The sequence below is a fragment of the Haemaphysalis longicornis genome, unplaced genomic scaffold, assembly GCF_048455015.1.
Source record: "Haemaphysalis longicornis isolate Haplotype H1 unplaced genomic scaffold, Haemaphysalis longicornis Haplotype H1 scaffold_14, whole genome shotgun sequence".
In the NCBI taxonomy this organism is placed as follows: domain Eukaryota; kingdom Metazoa; phylum Arthropoda; class Arachnida; order Ixodida; family Ixodidae; genus Haemaphysalis; species Haemaphysalis longicornis.
Window position 1 is genome coordinate 17,836,983 of NW_027526245.1, and position 16,287 is coordinate 17,853,269.

Sequence of the window (16,287 nt, forward strand, 5' to 3'; positions counted from 1 at the left end):
GTGCCCCGATGCCAGCACGTTCGCTCGTCAACAAGTGCTCCTTCTGCCCCTCTCTCCAGCTCTTGCATTCCCCACGGTCCAGAGTGACAGGCCTGTGCTTGGCGAGTTCCTTGGGGCGAGGCTCCACTGCAGATGCGCGACCCCTGTTCCCTCGACATGACCGTCTCTGCTGGTGCTTCCCCTGGCATCCTGCTACTAGCAACCTGTACTGTGAAATCCACGGCTGGTTCGTCTGGTCGGGAAGACGCATGGCAACAAAAAAAACCTGCACCGCCCAAGAATGTCTAGAAGATCGTGAACCAAGATTCTGAACAAGGCGCCCGAACAGGAGCCAAGGCGTCTTTTTTCAGATTTTGCAAACATCCTTGGCCAATGTCAGCTTTTGTTGCTGCCAACATCTGCTGCGAACAAGTGGAGCAGCTGCTAATTCTGGAGCAGCCGGGCAGGTGTCGGTGCAGCAGCAGCAGCAGGCCGGCAAGAGAGAGAGAGAGAGAGAGACGCAGCACACGGCTCCCCGGAGTGAAAACAAAGTTTTATTAGTAAGGCACCTGTTGTGTAGCAATACTGGAGGAGCGAGAAGGAAGAAGAAGCGTCTAACAAGCGGCGGGTGGAGAGAGAGAGAGAGAGAGAGCGTGCCTGGACCGTCCCTCGGCCACCGTGCACAGGCCGCACACCCACCACTGCCAGCGGGGGGCCCCTCGCGCCCTCCCACGCGGGGGCCGGGCCGGCTGCCACAGTGGGCTACCGGAGGGGGGCCTACGCTTCCTACCGCGTGGGTCGGGGGCCCGTCGGCCGGCCCCGCACAGCACAGCTGCTTCCCCCAGCAGCGCAGGGGGCCCTAGTCGCGCTTGTCGTCGGCCTGCGGCTGCGGCTGGCGGGGCAGCAGCTTGAAGACGAGCGGCGCCAGCGGGAACCAGCCCAGGTAGAGGATGTGGCCGACCCAGTACACGCGGCTGTATGCCTGCACAAGGGGGGGGGACAACACAGCGCCCTGCAAACCACCACCGTTTCCCCAGGCCCCACACGCACCCTCGGACTCGCAATTCCACGCTACGCCGAGCCCTCTGGGGAACCTCTTCAGTGAGGCCTCCTCTGGGGGGGCCCGAGGGTCTAAAGCATGGTTTCTCAAAGTGGGTTCCGCGGAACCTTGGGGTTCCGCAGGCCCCTCTTCAGGGCTCCGCGAGCCACTGATAAACTTTCCCTGGTTCCGCAGTCGCAAAGTCTTATATGGTGAACTTGAGGTGTGATCGATCTAAGGAACCTCCATTACTCACGCCCGAGTGTCAGTAAGCACATCTCGGCGCATAACAGAAACGCGCGAGCTGCGCAATAAATCTCGCCAGCAGCTTGTAGCCAGCCAGACTCCGAAAACGGGCTACGTGGTTAAACTATTGCACTTGAATCTCGGCCTTATATTACCCCCATGCGCATTTCTCCTGTATGGAGATAGGTTCCGCTAGCGTACGCATTCGCGTAAAGTCGACGTGAAAAAAAACGATACCCTAGCTTGCTTTTAAATTTATTGCACGTTAATGTAGCATGAACGGAATGAAAAATGGCGGGAGGGGGGGGGGTTCCTTGGCACTTAACGGGACTTAGCAGGGTTCCCTGGGGCCAACATGCTTGAGAACCCCTGGTCTAAAGAAACTCAGTCATCGGGATGATCCCGGTTGCAGCTACACATCGCTGGCTTTCTGCCCGACAGCCATTTTCGAACAGCAAGCTGAGGTGTTTACATTCAAGTGCGTGGCAGCTCGAGGCAGGGCTGGACCGGCAAACCGTGCACGAGTGGAGGGGCAGAGCCTGACCAGCGTCCCCACTCTGCCCGTCTTGGTCACAGTCTCAATTTCAGGCTGGAAAATTGCAAACCAAGAAAACCGGTTTGGCCATTCCAGCCTGCTTTTCCACGGGTGGCTTGTATTATGTTTGGGCATGTCCAGAGGGTGTGTTCATTGTTGGGGTGCTGGCTGCAGTGCAAGCATTTCGGAAGGAGCAAGGTTTCCGGCAGCCAGCGACGCATGGCGAGCGGCGGTTCCCTGAATGGGGAATGAACGTCTTCATGGCGATTGAAAAATAGAGCGCGACTTGGACAACGACACTGGAGAAGAACGACGGGACAAGCGCTCACTTGCAACTAACATTTATTGAAGCATCGTCTGATATTATTTGTACATGTATCATTAGGAGCATGGGCACTAGGGTACACTAAATGGAAAGCATCAAACAGATGGACACAATCAAAGCGACGTTTTCAAAAACTCAAACTCGCTGGCAAGCAAACGCACAGATGTATTGCTGACGCACTTGTCCCCTTTCTGCTTAATATGAAACGCTTCCAAGAGCTCCTTCACCACTGTATTATCACACCTGCCGAGAATTCGGATCTGCTCAAAGAAAGGTCTGCATTTTTCCAAAGGACTGACAGGCCTGCAATCTTCGCAATGTGCGGGTAAATGCGCGCGCGTATTATTGTTAGGCGAACTATGCTCGTGTGCCCGGTCATTCGTTGTTCTTCAGTGTCGTTGTCCAAGTCGCGCTCTATTTTTCAATCATAATGCACCAACCAGCCCAACAGCTATGTTTAATGAGTTCATGGCAGCCAGCCTGTCAAGAGCATGCCGCCTGCGTGGTGACAAGCCTCAACAGGGTTTGAACGACCTTGTTTTGAACGACGTGCTGCAATGCTGCAATGCGCAGTATGAGCATGGGAAAGAAGCGTGGGTTGGATGCTCGGTGCGCTTTCTCTGGACGTGCTTCGGGGGCCGCCTGCGTGCGCGTGTAGCCGTACGGACGGTAAGAAAACTAAGTGGCTCGACACACTTCTGAAAACAGGGAGGGGAGCACGGAGCCGTCAACTGTGCTTGGACGGTGCCCATTTAAGGCTCATTCCCACTGGCGATTGGCCTCGTTGTGTGACGGCGCGCGTCGCACGATGAGGCCATGAAGCGGTGTTCGCACTTGCGATGAGCGATGATGCGACTGCATTCAGCGCAGCTGCTTCCCGACTTGTACGACCTCCTTGGTGCGTCAACCATTGGCAGTCAAAGTTACACGAGCGCGACAAAAGCAGGCAGAAATCAAACTAAAACCTGGAACAATGCCGAAAGCATTGCAGGTTGCGGGAGCAGCAGAAAATAACAAATTCAAGAACATATTATTCCACGAATGCACATGCTTGCTTTCACGCCACAACACCCGCATCACGGCCCACAAATTTCGCTTCTTTTCACAGGCGCAAAGTCCTGACGCCTCCGAACTCTACGCATGTTTATCAGTCGCCGATAGAAGTACGAAGAGGCCGCAACTCAACCTACCGTCTCGCTATCCACCTATATACGATGATTACTTGCTTTTACAATCTATACAAGTTTCTCCACACTGATGAGTTCCACGCTGTTCGTTGATTAGTGCACGCGTACGCTGAAGCCACTGACCAAAGGACCGAAGCGCACGGGAAGTTGCTTGCCGGCCCGACCCGGCGGGTACAGCGGTAGTGGGCCAAGCGCTGGTCGAGCGAGCCATTGCCAGATGTAAACAAACGTTTTGTTTCCGGCTATGTCCGCCTACTCCGTGGCCATGATTGGCTATCTGGTTTTGCGGGGCCGTCGCGCGACAAGGGAATTCAACCGAGAGCGATCTGCTCCGCCGTCGCAAAGCGACGAAAAGCGACGGCCGACTCATCGCTTTGCGACGTCGCGTTTTGTCGCGCGACGAAGCGAATCGCCAGTGAGAATGTGCCTTTAGGGCGGTGGATCTGTCTTTGTTCGCCCGAGCGCACCGCAAGGAGGTGCAAGCAAGTCCCTTTGGCAACTCGGGGTAGTCTGGGATTGCGACGCCTGTGGCATTCGCGCGTCCTGTTTGGTTTCTGCCAGGGATTGCCGGGGGAGCCTGGAAGGCACGCCGCATTCGTTAAAGGAGTACTAACACGAAGTTCCAAAACTGAGATTTCCTTTTCATACCTCCCAGCACGTTTCAACAATAACCGTCCAGTATACCATACTTTAAATGCGCTTTAAACTTTCCCACACGATAAAGCTCAGAGTGGGCCAGCATGACATCATCTGCTCCTTGCCCCAAACTGCCGACATCGGGGCACTGGCTGCAGTTGACGCGCGCTGCTGTGGCGTGGGTTTTGGGGCTGCCATCATGCTGCGTGGAGATGCCGAAGACGTCAGGCGGTCTGGGTGCACGCGAGTGCAGACTGGCAGCGGTGCGACAAGAATGACGACGTCACGAGCGGCGCCCCCCTGTCATGACGGCCACTTGGCGCACATTTCGTCAAAACCGAAACTGACACGAATAAACGACACCGTAAATGATTGTTTACGCTGCGATCGCCCATCTAATTAGCCATTCTATGATTACTGGGCTGGTAGACACCCACAGCAGCGAAAAAAAAACCTAATGCGAAAATTTTGTGTCAGTACTCCTCCAAGATGAGCAGTTATGGGCCACCGCTGGTGTATGGTGTCGGTCCCACTTTGGACAAGGTATTATGCGTGTACGTGTGGGTGCGGAAACAGGCAACGCCGACCGCGTACGTAAAAGCCTGCCCGGGGTGCTTCCACGTATTTTTGCGGGGCTCTGAGTGTTGTGTTGCACTTGTCGCTTTTTTTCTTTTGCTTTTCTTTTTGGGACCCACGTTGGAGGGTTACAGGGGCGTGCCTGCCGCAGTTTACATGTGCATGTTGCAGTGCAACCAATCAGATCGCCACGCACGTACTGGGGGAGCCTAAGGAGCTGATCAAAACCACGAGACGCGAGATCTCGGCGTCGGATCCTCAGGGTTCAATGCACTATGCACAGCCGGCGTATTGCTGGGCTGGCCAGGTTCGACTAGGGAGGATCCCTCCGCCTTAGGTCAGCGTCCATTGCTGACAGGGGGGGCCGCATGCACAAAGTTTTAGCTGGCTAAAGTTCTCACTTTGTTAACTTCGTCTTCAGTAATGTAAATATTCTGCATATGTCTCCTGTTCAAATATACCCTCGCCAACCATCGCCATCGTCGCAGATCACCGTCTCGCCACAACACGGGCGAGGCGTGGAAGCGTCAAAGAAGCCAGCGAAAGCAGTGCTCACCTGGACGTATCGGGTGTGCGAGAGCAGCACGAAGGGCACGATGCAGTAGCCGAACATGACGAGCACGAAGAGCTTGAGCAGCAGGAAGCGGGGCACGCGCAGCAGCGGGTGCTCGAGGCGCAGCCAGCGCAGGCGCGGGGGCAGCCGGTGGCGCAGCAGCTCCTGGGCGTCCCGCTCAAACTTCATGACGATGAACTCGTTGAGGAAGCAGACGTAGTAGCCCGAGTGCAGGCCGTGCCACAGGGCCAGGAAGAGCAGCGCGGCCAGCTGCGACAGCTGCTTGTTGCCCAGGAAGCGCAGCCGCTTGAACACGTACTGGGCCACCCACAGGTTGGTGTTGATGTTGAACGACTTGATCAGGTCCTCGAAGGTGGTGGCCGTTTCGTAGCGCCACACCCAGATGTTCACGCACCCGTTCCACAGGTCGTTGCCGTTCTCGTCCCGCCCGTTGTACGTCAGGCCCGCCATGATGCAGCTGCCTTCCTGCGGGCGCCAACCACCAAAAGACAACCCCTTTCACAGCTCTCCTCGCTTTTGAGAAAGAAATCGTAGCTCGCAATCCTCTCGGCTGCTTCACTTAAATTTTTTCTGTTACGTTTGAGACCACGCCACTAAATGGCCAGGGCCAGCCGTAGCTGACTTTACTCGATCATCGCCATCTCCCGGAAAGCTTGTTCCCGTGGCTTGCACTTTAGCCGCAGCCAGTCGGAGCACCACCGTGGGGGCGTTGGTGCACAGCACAGTCGACCCCGCTCTTCCCTGTGAGGGGCATGACGATGCTAGCAAAGCACCAGGTGGTGCTGCCACCTCGGTGCAGCTGTGGTTCAAAATGAACGTGCCATTGGTCGGAAAAAGTTGACAGGCGTCTCATTTCAAGTCGATTCCCAAGGTTTCAAGCAGAACAAAAAACACAGAGTAGAAAGAACAGGCACGAACTTCCAACTACCCTTATGGCAGTAGACGTGAGCTTACGTTCCCATTGAAATCGACAGAGGGAGTACAAAAGGCACACACATGAACATTTCCTCGCGTCTGTCGAGTCTTGCATCAACGAGAATGGAGTGGTGAAATTTCAAACGTCCACTGGTACGTCTGTGGAACTTAATGGTAATGCTTGCATTTTACCTTACCTCCACTTTTGTTTCCTTTGAGGAAAAACCTGCAAATTACCTGCAACTTCACCGTATTTGTACTGGCTCTTGTGTTGTGCCAATTCTGTGGCTTAGATTGAACCTTTACTGCTGCCCTCGACTGCAGTGTTCTTCTTGCCGGTCTCACATGCATTGACGACTTTTTAAATGTTTTAAATAAACAAACACCGGTGCTGTACTTTGGCGTGGGAGAAAATGTTTTAGAGCGTTGTAACCATAGCCAGAAAGGCCTACCTTTCATCTGCAAAGTATCTGTTGACAACGAACTAGAGTTTTTAGACATTACCACGAGGGTTTCTGAAGGCCATGTTTGTTGGTGGAGCAATCCACATGTGCACAAACAACTGCTTCCCGCACTCTGGAATCTGCTTTACAAAAACCGTGTGTTCACAAGATCCACAATAGCTGCTGTTGCAATGGAAAAAATGTTGCTCAAAAAAGTGTAAGGAGCAAAGAATGTTGAACATAACTGCGGACTGCAAGAAACAGATGTCATATTGTACGAGCACAGGCTCCCACAACATGAAAAAGGTCGTCAGGAGATATGGGAGCCCCCTCACCATTTCTGCCCCCTCCTGTGTCAACTCGTGAGCTCGTGTTCACGCAGACGCTAGACTGGTGGGAAAAAACACCCATACCGCTGTGTCGATTGCACCGTCTCTGTTGTGCACGAAATCGTGCTATCTTGCAGAATGGATTACGTTGGCCGGAGGGGCTGCTGCGTTAATGACAGAGCCAGGGAACGTGCACGGTCCATTGAAAAAAGTCAGGGCACACATTTGCCAACCGACTGTCATGCCTGTAATCAACATACTGAACAGAAGTAAGGAATAAGTACTACAAGTCGGAATATAGGCCGAGGTGTTTTACCAAAAAATTTGCTCAAAAGTCACCCTTCAACCTATATACCGGTCATAGGTCTAATGTTAGTTGTCATCTGCAACGAGGCCGCCCATCCAAACTGAAAAGGCATCATTGCCACCAACATCAATCAGAGGCGCCGCCATTTCTTTTTGTTGCTTCCCTCGCTGCCAGTGAGCATGCGTGCGACATTTCCTTCTTGCTCCAGATAAGTTCAGGCACTTGGCGCCAGTTCCCCGCAGCATATAAAAAAACCGTCACATAGAATGCCAGCGCCAGTTCAGGGTCACCGAAAAGAGTTCATGCTACTGGCACCAGCCGAAGGGGCAGCTCTTGGTACTGAACGCCAGGAAGGCCGCATTTCCCGGGCGCCACGCTGTGGCCCTGACTTGTCACGACTTGTCTGCGGGCATCGTGCGAGGCCTCTCCGAAATCACATCATTTGCGCATACTGACAGCCAAACGAAAATGAAGACACGAGCAGCACATGTGCGGACGCAATCAAACAGCCCTGGCCAGAAAGTCCCCATCAGCAAGCCTGATGTGCTAATGCATGTGCCGTTTTTTGCGATGCGAAACGCCTCCACTACCGCGCGGGTGAGCCGGTCCGTGTTGAGACAGCGCCTCAGTGGCTTCGAAGCACGGGTGGCATCTGCACCTGCCAGTGTGTGCGGATGGATGCACGCTTGTATCCTTCTCGGCCCGCATGCACCACAGCACAATGGGGTAGGCAACAGCAGCCAGCAGTGAACAAAGGACACGTTGTGGTCCACCTGGCACCCGCTCCGCCTACGGCTCTCCGCGTTCGCTTTTTGCTCAATCGCGGGGCAAACACGAGAAAGTGTATGTGGGGCCGAGAAGACTGCCGTAACGCCATACCTGCCTGCCTTAACCTATGGGATAGCTGGTGTACATAAGGGACTGATGCAAACTTGTTCTTTTACCTCTATCCCAACCCCTCTGCACTAGTTTTCCACTGGTTCTCCAAAGACCAGCTCACCCGCGAGGTAGTGGAGACGTTTCGCATCGCAAAAAACGGCACATGCATTAGCACATCAGGCTTGCTGATGGGGACTTTCTGGCCAGGGCTGTTTGATTGCGTCCGCACATGTGCTGCTCGTGTCTTCATTTTCGTTTGGCTGTCAGTATGCGGAAATGATGCGATAGGTAATTTTCCACGTGTGTACATGTTTTTCCTGTGGAATAGAAAATTCAGCCGCTAGCGAGTGCATGTCCTGCCTCCCTTCTCGTCCAAGTCTGTCCAAGTCTGTGCGCTGTTCTTCCACCGCGAGCTTTACAGAAAAGTGCTCACAGCTTCAATAAAATGTCATGTACCTAAACTTTTTCACCCATTCCTCGACTGCGAGGCAAGGGGGTCACAACCTGCACTGCGTCTTGTACGGTCCCGGCACAATAGCGAGCGGGCTTTTCCAGAGACACACCCTGAGCAGCTCTGCCGTTGCCATCCTGTGTGCCTTCCTCCCTCCCCCGCTCCCACTAAGGCCACTCTATGTGGATCGCTGCGCTTCGAGCCCTCCTGGGAAGGCTTTGGCCACTGGCCGTTTCACACGGGTGCACTAGCGGTCAGCAGGCGCAGAGGGTGCCCGCTTCACCCGCATCTTTTGACGGCACCAGCGTGCAAGGCGACATTTTTCCATGAAATGGACACTGAAGGACCGCCCACCAGCTGGGCTCAGCCATCACACTTCCTAACATTCGCTAGCCAAGGTCTCTTACTGAGAACACTCAAGTGTTTGTCTTACAAGAAGAGTGCCTTTCTATAACACACAGTGTGCACAATTCACAATGTTACAGTGTGGGAGATGATACAATGCAGGTTTTCTTGGTCACCGGTAGGCCTCCCACAAAAGCGAATGCACAAGCGCACCGCTTATAATGCAGTTGCCCGAAGTGCAAGAACGTTTGCAGTGCAGTTCCTTTGGCGGGTCCGATGATCAACTGGCGCGGCTGGGCCATCACTTTAGAGCCGCAAGAAAAAATAAAAAAGACGCAATCAGCCATGTATACAAATGAAAAAAAATAGGCCCCCTTTAGTTTGCGTGCCACGTTTGCATGCACGTGATAACCACAAGTGTCCCTGCTGGACGAAGGCAAAAGTTGGGTTTGCGAATACGGGCATTGGCGAACTGGCTTCTTTGGAGCGCCGTGTGGTGCCCGAGCTCATGCAAAGGCAGCGGACAAAGCTCGAGCAATTTTTTCACTGTGAAATAAGTATTTCATGTGCGAGTTCAGCTTCGGTGATGGCTAGCATCTGGGCTTCGTTTGTACCCTTCACTGGAGACCTGCCTGTAATGAAAACCTGGATGTAACGAAAAATTGCAACTTTCTGTCACCTTCGTTACGTCCAGGTTTAACTGTACCTGCCTCTGATAAGCAACTGCCTTTGGCATGGCGAACACAAGGCAGGATGAGGAAGAAAAGAAAAAAGAATCCCGTTTGCGTTCTCATCCCCATAAAAGCAACCTGCTTTCACCCTCCATTCTTCCAGGTGTGCTCCTTCAAAACACAAAGCAAGTCCGGCCTGCCGTTTGTAATGTCAGGGAAAGAAAAAGGCGGAATGGAAATGTTTTCAGGTGGCATTTGCTCGAGTGATGACCAACAAGGAACGACTGAAAGGACTGGCACATGTTTTGTTTACACTGCAGTACCGCTCCCACGACACGCAGAGATGGCACAGTTCCATGCGAGCCCGCCTGTGGCCCCGAAGGAAACAAAGCAGGGGCAGGCCCATGTGGCACCCTGCTGCCCCTCTACCCGATTGCAGAGGAGCAGCCATGGAACCGAGTAATTGTCAACAGGCTTAGCAAAAGGCGGCCCAGAGGTGTTCACGCTTGCCATGCCAGCTTGAGAAGCCCCACTCACCGCGAGCAGCCAGCAGGCGACGTACTTGTGCAGCGTCACCACCTGCCAGGCCCCCAGCAGCAGCAGCCGGCCCAGCAGGCCCCGCTCCTGCACAGCCAGGCCCACACCCGTCAGACTGGGGGCACTCCTCGCAGGGGGGCCACGCATGTGGGCACGCAACTGGAGGTGGCCCAAGTCTCTGGAACCACGCATGCCTGCTGCCATCACATGCACACTCACAGGCTGCACTGCGGCTGCTCACTTAAAGGGGCCACTGAGGCACGCGCTCCTTCGACAGATCTGGTCGTCCGCTGTGGCCCCAGTCGACGTGCTCAACACTCGTTTCAAATACCCTGGTTGCGTCATCGCAGACGACACGAGACACACGGTCTAGCGGGGGAATCGAAATTCGGGCTCTCGAGATGTGCCATTTCTCAGCGAACAAGCACCTGCTGGACAAGCAGTGGGGGCACACTGAAAGAGCCAACCGTTGGAACAGAACTATATCTCGCATCCTGTCCCCGTGGCCCCTTGGAAGAGCCCAAAATCGGCTCTCTACGTGGACACTGTTGCAGCAGCAGCCGACACTGACCGCGTAGGCGTCGGAGAGCAGAAACTTCTCGTCCAGGTGTGCCGAGCCCAGCAGGCTCAACAGCAGGCAGCACAGGCCCAGGGCCAGCCGGGAGAGCGCCGGGACAATGCTGCGCACCCGCCAGAGAGGAGGCCGGTCAGGACGTCTCGTGCTGCTGCCGTCACCACTACGCCTCAGTTTCGTCACTGGCTTGCATCGAGACCTTTCAGTGGCCCCTTTAATTCTAATGCAATGCCGTAAAAACAAGAACAACAGCGTCTCACTGTAAAATAAAACACACTGCCTTAACGCTAAAAAAATAAAGTGCACTCTTTTAAATGCAGAGCATTTCAGTAACTCACGATGTCACCCGCGTTGGCGTCCGTAGTCCGCATCGCTCCCCCTACACTATATAAAAAAATAATACTTACCGGTGCCAGGTTTCGATCCCACGACTCTGCGGGCGGAACGCAAGGTACACGTCGCTCTAACCACTGCGCCACAAAGCCGACACAGAATAGAAGGTTACGAACGCGCCCTATATCCTTGACTCATTCAACCGTCGGCCACAGGTGCGCCCTCTCCCCCGCGTCCTCCTCGCCTTCTCTCCGCTCGCAACGCCCTCTCTCGCCGCGTTCGGTTCGGGCGCACAACAGGTGGGGACGTGCACAACACCCTCTCTCGCCGCGTTGGGTTCGCGCTGAGCAACAGCCGTTTCGCGCAAGAACAGGTGGGGGCGCTCGTATCGCGCTCTCTCGCCGCGGTCGGTTTGCGCTTAAACCACATATGTCGTTCGTGCGCTCTCCGGTCGCTAACATCTGTGGCGTGATCGTGACGTCAACATCACGCGTTCGTGTGGTGGCGCGATTTCGGCGCTATAACACTCTCTCGCAAGGGGCATTGGATTGGATTCGATTGGATTGGCTTGGATTGGATTAAAGTGGATTGTGTTGGATTGTGTTGCGTCATAGCCGCGCCACGTTGCGTCATAGCCGCTCCACGTTGCGTCATAGCCGCGGCAGGGGGTTCACGGCACGTTTCACCATCGACTTCATCGACAATGTCTACGCTGGAAGACAACAATTACAACAACAACAACCAATACGTAATCCATACGACTTGCAGGCGCGCCCCCCGCGGAAATGCTCGGCATTTGATCGTGCCCCTCGCGAGGGGGATGTTTTTCCCTCACCCTGCCTTTTAGTTTCTGCAGCTGGGATTCCGCAGTTGCCACCTGTTACATAGCCGGCGCACACACGGTGCGTGGACGAGAGACGAGACAGCACTGGGGACTGAACCATTTATTGTGCGATCTTGTCATCCCTCACGCGCCGGCGTGCCGGCGCCTCACTGCGCAGTGTGGCACGCGCCATTTTGATCTCGAACTGCCACTTTTACTAGCGTGAGCTACACGGGCCGATGGTGAGCAGTTTCGCGTTTCTCCTGGAGAGCCGTGCTGCGCAAGCGCGGCATGTGGCAGCCCAGTCCACTTGATGATCATGCGAGGGGTAACTGAGTATGAAACCTTGCGGTATACCTGGGTATGGCTGGGTATGGGTATGGAACCTTACGGTATACGTGGCATAGCGCACAATATCATCGAGTCATATCTAAGTAATCGTACCCAATATGTTTCATTAAATAATCACCATTCCTCAAAAAAAGAGACTATGTTCGGAGTCCCACAGGGGAATATATTAGGACCTTACCTATTTACTCCAAGTCTGCCAGAACTGTTCTGCAGACCAAGCTCATACTTAACAATAAGGTAGAATTTAGGGAGCAACTCATTAATTTAGGGAGCAACTCATTAGGCACCCCTATTTTCCAGACATGTCAAATGTTTGAAAAGCTCAAAGAGGTTTTATGTGCGTACTCATCAAAATGAGCACCTTGCCTTCGTGCTGTTTTCATTCGTGTTTTCGTAACAGCCAGTCTGCTACAACTTTCGCAGCGGCAAATCACCCACTCAGTCAAGACGTCTGGACGCTACGTGTGCTCCTCACGGAGCACGCATAGTGGAGCGAATTGCTAGTTTCCAAAGAGCGAAGCAGGAGAAGTGAAGCGAATCAAGTAAAGCGAGTTTTACCAGCCATTTTGGCCCGGGCGTCTGCCTAAGCAAGCAAAGCCTGTGGGTGGTCCCCTGTTCCTCTTCCCGCGCATGTGACATCACCTCGCGGGCCGACGCGCCAGCGGGCACCAACCGCCGCTCCTCCTCACCCGGGAACCGGCCTCCTCTTGCGCTTGCACTTCGCACTCTCTCTTGCTCTGGCCCCATGGATAGGGGAGATGGGGAATGGAGGTCGACTCGTCTCCTCCCCGCCGCTTCTGGCCCTGCTCAGACGCGCAGGGTGGGCCTCTCCCTACCTTGCGAGCGGCCCACGTGCAACCTCAGCCATTGTCGCCCGTTTGGGCGAGGCCTTAGGATGCGCGTCGGTACAGTGTAGTTCTTAACCCTGTCTTGGTGTTATTATGCACTGTGCCACTCGGCCAATAAACCCCCTGGTTCGTCCTGGCCCTTTGGAACCTGTCGCCGCCTTTGTCGGCGAGTCGAACCCGTCTCCCTAGTGGACCTCTCTGGGGATTTTGGATGGGTCATTTCTGGGCATGGGGAAACACCCTGAACCCCATTTAGGCCCACAAGGGACCACCTACCCCACAAGCCAAGCCATCAGCTGTGGTCTTTCCCTTAGCCGACATGGATTCCCAGGCGCAGTTTCCCTTCTCGTACACTTGCCGAGGAACTCAGTGGACCCTGGCACCTCTGGGCAGCACCGAGGGAAGCCACGTGTCCCACTGTGCCGCCCACCACTGAGCTGACAGGCCTTCTTCGAGGGGGCACAACGCTTTCCTCACCACAACTATTCACACCCATCACCGGCAACTGGTGCTTTATATTGCCCACTTCTCGTGCACCTAGTGCAGGTTAGCCTAGCCACTGCACTTCTAGGATCACCTTAAATTTCCCTGCTCTGGCGACACAGATTCTTGACGGGGTATTTGGCGAGCACAGGGCAGGGATAATTGGAGATCTATGGGAGAGGCCTATGCCCTGCAGTGGGCGTAGATTGGCTGGCAATGATGATGATAATGACTATTAGTTTTGTGACCATTTGTTGTGTGGTTTTGACAGTGATTAGTTACGCTTGAGGGTTTTCTGGCTTTCTGCCTTTCCCTTCAAATGCCTCCCGAGTCCACTTGTTCACGCGAGACGAGATGCTACGAAATGCCACCCAGCCACGCGGTTTCTATGCTTGAACGCACGCCCCACCATATTCCGTTTAAAACTGGCCGAGCAGCAGCTCACGTACCCCGCCCCCGTACGCTGCTTACCAGGGGCACATTCTAGGGGCACACACAATTAGGTGTGTGTGCCGTTCCGCCCTAATTTAGGGCGGAACGGCCCAAAGCAGGGGAAAATGCAAAGTGCATTTGTTGCTTTGTTCGCCCGCCGCCATGCTTCTATGGCGCTATGCAAGCTTATAGTGCTGTACAGAAACACACAAGGTTGTTTCGTGTTTGGCAGATGGCGTTCCGTAGGCCCGCAATGTCTAAGTTGCGAGTTGCTGCCCTTGCAGTCGTATCGCCAGCTACTGTTGCGATTTCTTTTTACTGGAATGCTTTCTTGGTGTTTCTGCTGGGATTGTCGCTGCAATCGGCAATGACACCAAGATACAGATATTGCACGGTACCTTTTCTATCTGTGCCACATTTTTCATGCAGGGTAAGAGAAAAGTGAATTCTCAAGAAGTGGGGGGCACGCGGTATGCGGGAGTGAAGCGGGCCACTGGTGCCCCCAGAGAAGCTGGCCGGGACGGATGCTCACCAGGAGGGCTTGACCGCTTTCCCGTGGAAGAAGTGGCCTTGCGTGAAGTCCAGGTACCGCTTCATCGGGAACTGCGCAGAGCAGGGCACTCCGTCCCACATGCTTCGCACTCGCACTGACTGCATCACTGCAGGGGGCGACACGAGCATCCCACCACCAAGTGCCACGCAGGGCTCTGCCACGGCTCTTGTTCTCAAACTGCACCTGGCCCATGCATCTCCCCAGTGTCCGCGCGAATTGGCAGCTGCAGCGCTGCCCGTGCAGCAAAACAATCCATTCCTGTTGCTGCCATTTCACACGGACACTGGCACCCTGCAGGACATGCTTGTTTACGTCAAATTATCCTCTCCATCGAGCTACTTCCGGACACGGTACATCTACAACGAGAATATACAGAAAAAAATGCGGCTATACCGAGCAAAAACACCAGCAACTCCCATTACACTGAACACCAAACGCCACAGAAGTGCCCCCCCAAGTTGGCTTTCCCTCGGTGTGGGGGAAATGTGGTTTAGCCGGCAGCTCCTTCCCCTCACTCTCCCCAAAAACGTGACTGCGCCGTGTGGGGCAAGCTGCCAGCAACCCTTATGCAAGGAATGATCCTGCCCCCCTCCTTTTTCCCATGTGTTTCCATCGTTTGCTTTCCATCGTTTGCGCTTTGCAGGCTGTACTCCCAAAGTGCAGCTCTGGTGGCCAGCGCTAGTGCGCCTAAATAAAGGCTCTCGCTAGCGCGAAGCAGCAAAGTTCCCCTTTTGCAGCGAAGCTCGTAATCGTAGATCAAGTCGAACGGGTGAGAAGCCTCGTGTCCCTGTGGTGCACAAGATTCTCAAGAATACCCTCGGCGCGATCGGCAGGGCACTTAGATTAACCTTCTCGAAAGAGGCTCTGGGCGGACGTCTAAAACTACACAAACCGCCTAAAATTGCTCCAAACCTGCTGGCCTGTGCGTGCCGGCTAGGACTCTGAAAATTCTGGGGAGTGCGGCCTTTGTGGCCACCCAAATGCCGAACAATCCTCGCAGAACAGGTCCAAAAAATCCCTAAATTCTACCAAATATTATCTAAAAACCACCAAAAAATCCGCTGATCTTGCTTTGCATTTAAAAGCGTGGACACGGAAAAATACAGCCGCACCGAGCAGCCAGGAAGCAATTAACTTAGTCGCAAGTGGCCTGGAGTATTTTTTGTTGAAAAGTCCACAGACTTCTAAAACATGGGTCCCAAAGCAAAGTGTGAAATAAAGGCTGGGCAGAAGGCGCTGCATAAAGCAACATCTTTGCGAAACTTATTAAGCGCATTTAGAAGGAACCAAATAAATTGGTTTTACAACGGGACAAACAATAGCACTTCTTGCGTGAATTTACAGAGCATGCCTTAAGTGGTGCTTCATGGAAACTAGGAGACACTGCTGCACTGCTGCAGGCACGCTTCGGCTCGAGCGATCAGTCTTTTCAGCCCAGCTCTGACCGTGGCCCGTTCCTCAGCTTTGGTTTCATTCAACCAACTGGGCCATTGTTATGTTCGAGTAGGGCGAACAAAGACTGCAAGTTTGTTTTGTGGGTGTAACAAGTCTCTTCCAACTCACAGCCCCACACCAGAGCCTCTGGTGGCTGTCCATCTAACAGTCATGATGCTCTGCCGCTGTCTATTCTGCCTTGAGGAGCAGCCACTCTTTCCTTATACGGACCAGGCGAAACGTGAAAACTACCATTAGAACAGCAAGGTAACCGACGCCGCCTGACTAGCCTAGGAAACTGCACTGCATATTTGAAAATATCTATTTTTGTTTGCTCAAATCCACTAACCTCGCCAAACCTTGACTAAAAATCCCTAAAACACCGAAATCCGCTAATGGGTGCTTTATATTCTGCTAAATAATTTGCTAGCCGCTGGGCCCACAATTTTATCACTAAATGATCTCAAAATCCAGTAGATTCA

At 53.9% G+C, this 16,287-nt stretch overlaps 1 protein-coding gene across 1 annotated transcript in view; it reads right to left on the reverse strand.

The window, feature by feature from the left end:
* Positions 1–513: 513 nt before the first annotated feature.
* Nes (lysophosphatidylcholine acyltransferase 3 protein nessy) overlaps positions 514–16,287 on the reverse strand; it is a 53,831-nt gene continuing 38,057 nt past the window's right edge. Inside the window, exons 7-11 of the mRNA XM_077695286.1 lie at positions 14,351–14,421; positions 10,546–10,654; positions 9,975–10,061; positions 5,080–5,562; positions 514–961 (exon numbers count right to left, since the gene is read on the reverse strand). Coding sequence (XP_077551412.1) covers positions 839–961; positions 5,080–5,562; positions 9,975–10,061; positions 10,546–10,654; positions 14,351–14,421 — 873 coding nt within the window. The 3' untranslated portion in view covers positions 514–838. The remainder of the gene's footprint in view (positions 962–5,079; positions 5,563–9,974; positions 10,062–10,545; positions 10,655–14,350; positions 14,422–16,287) is intronic.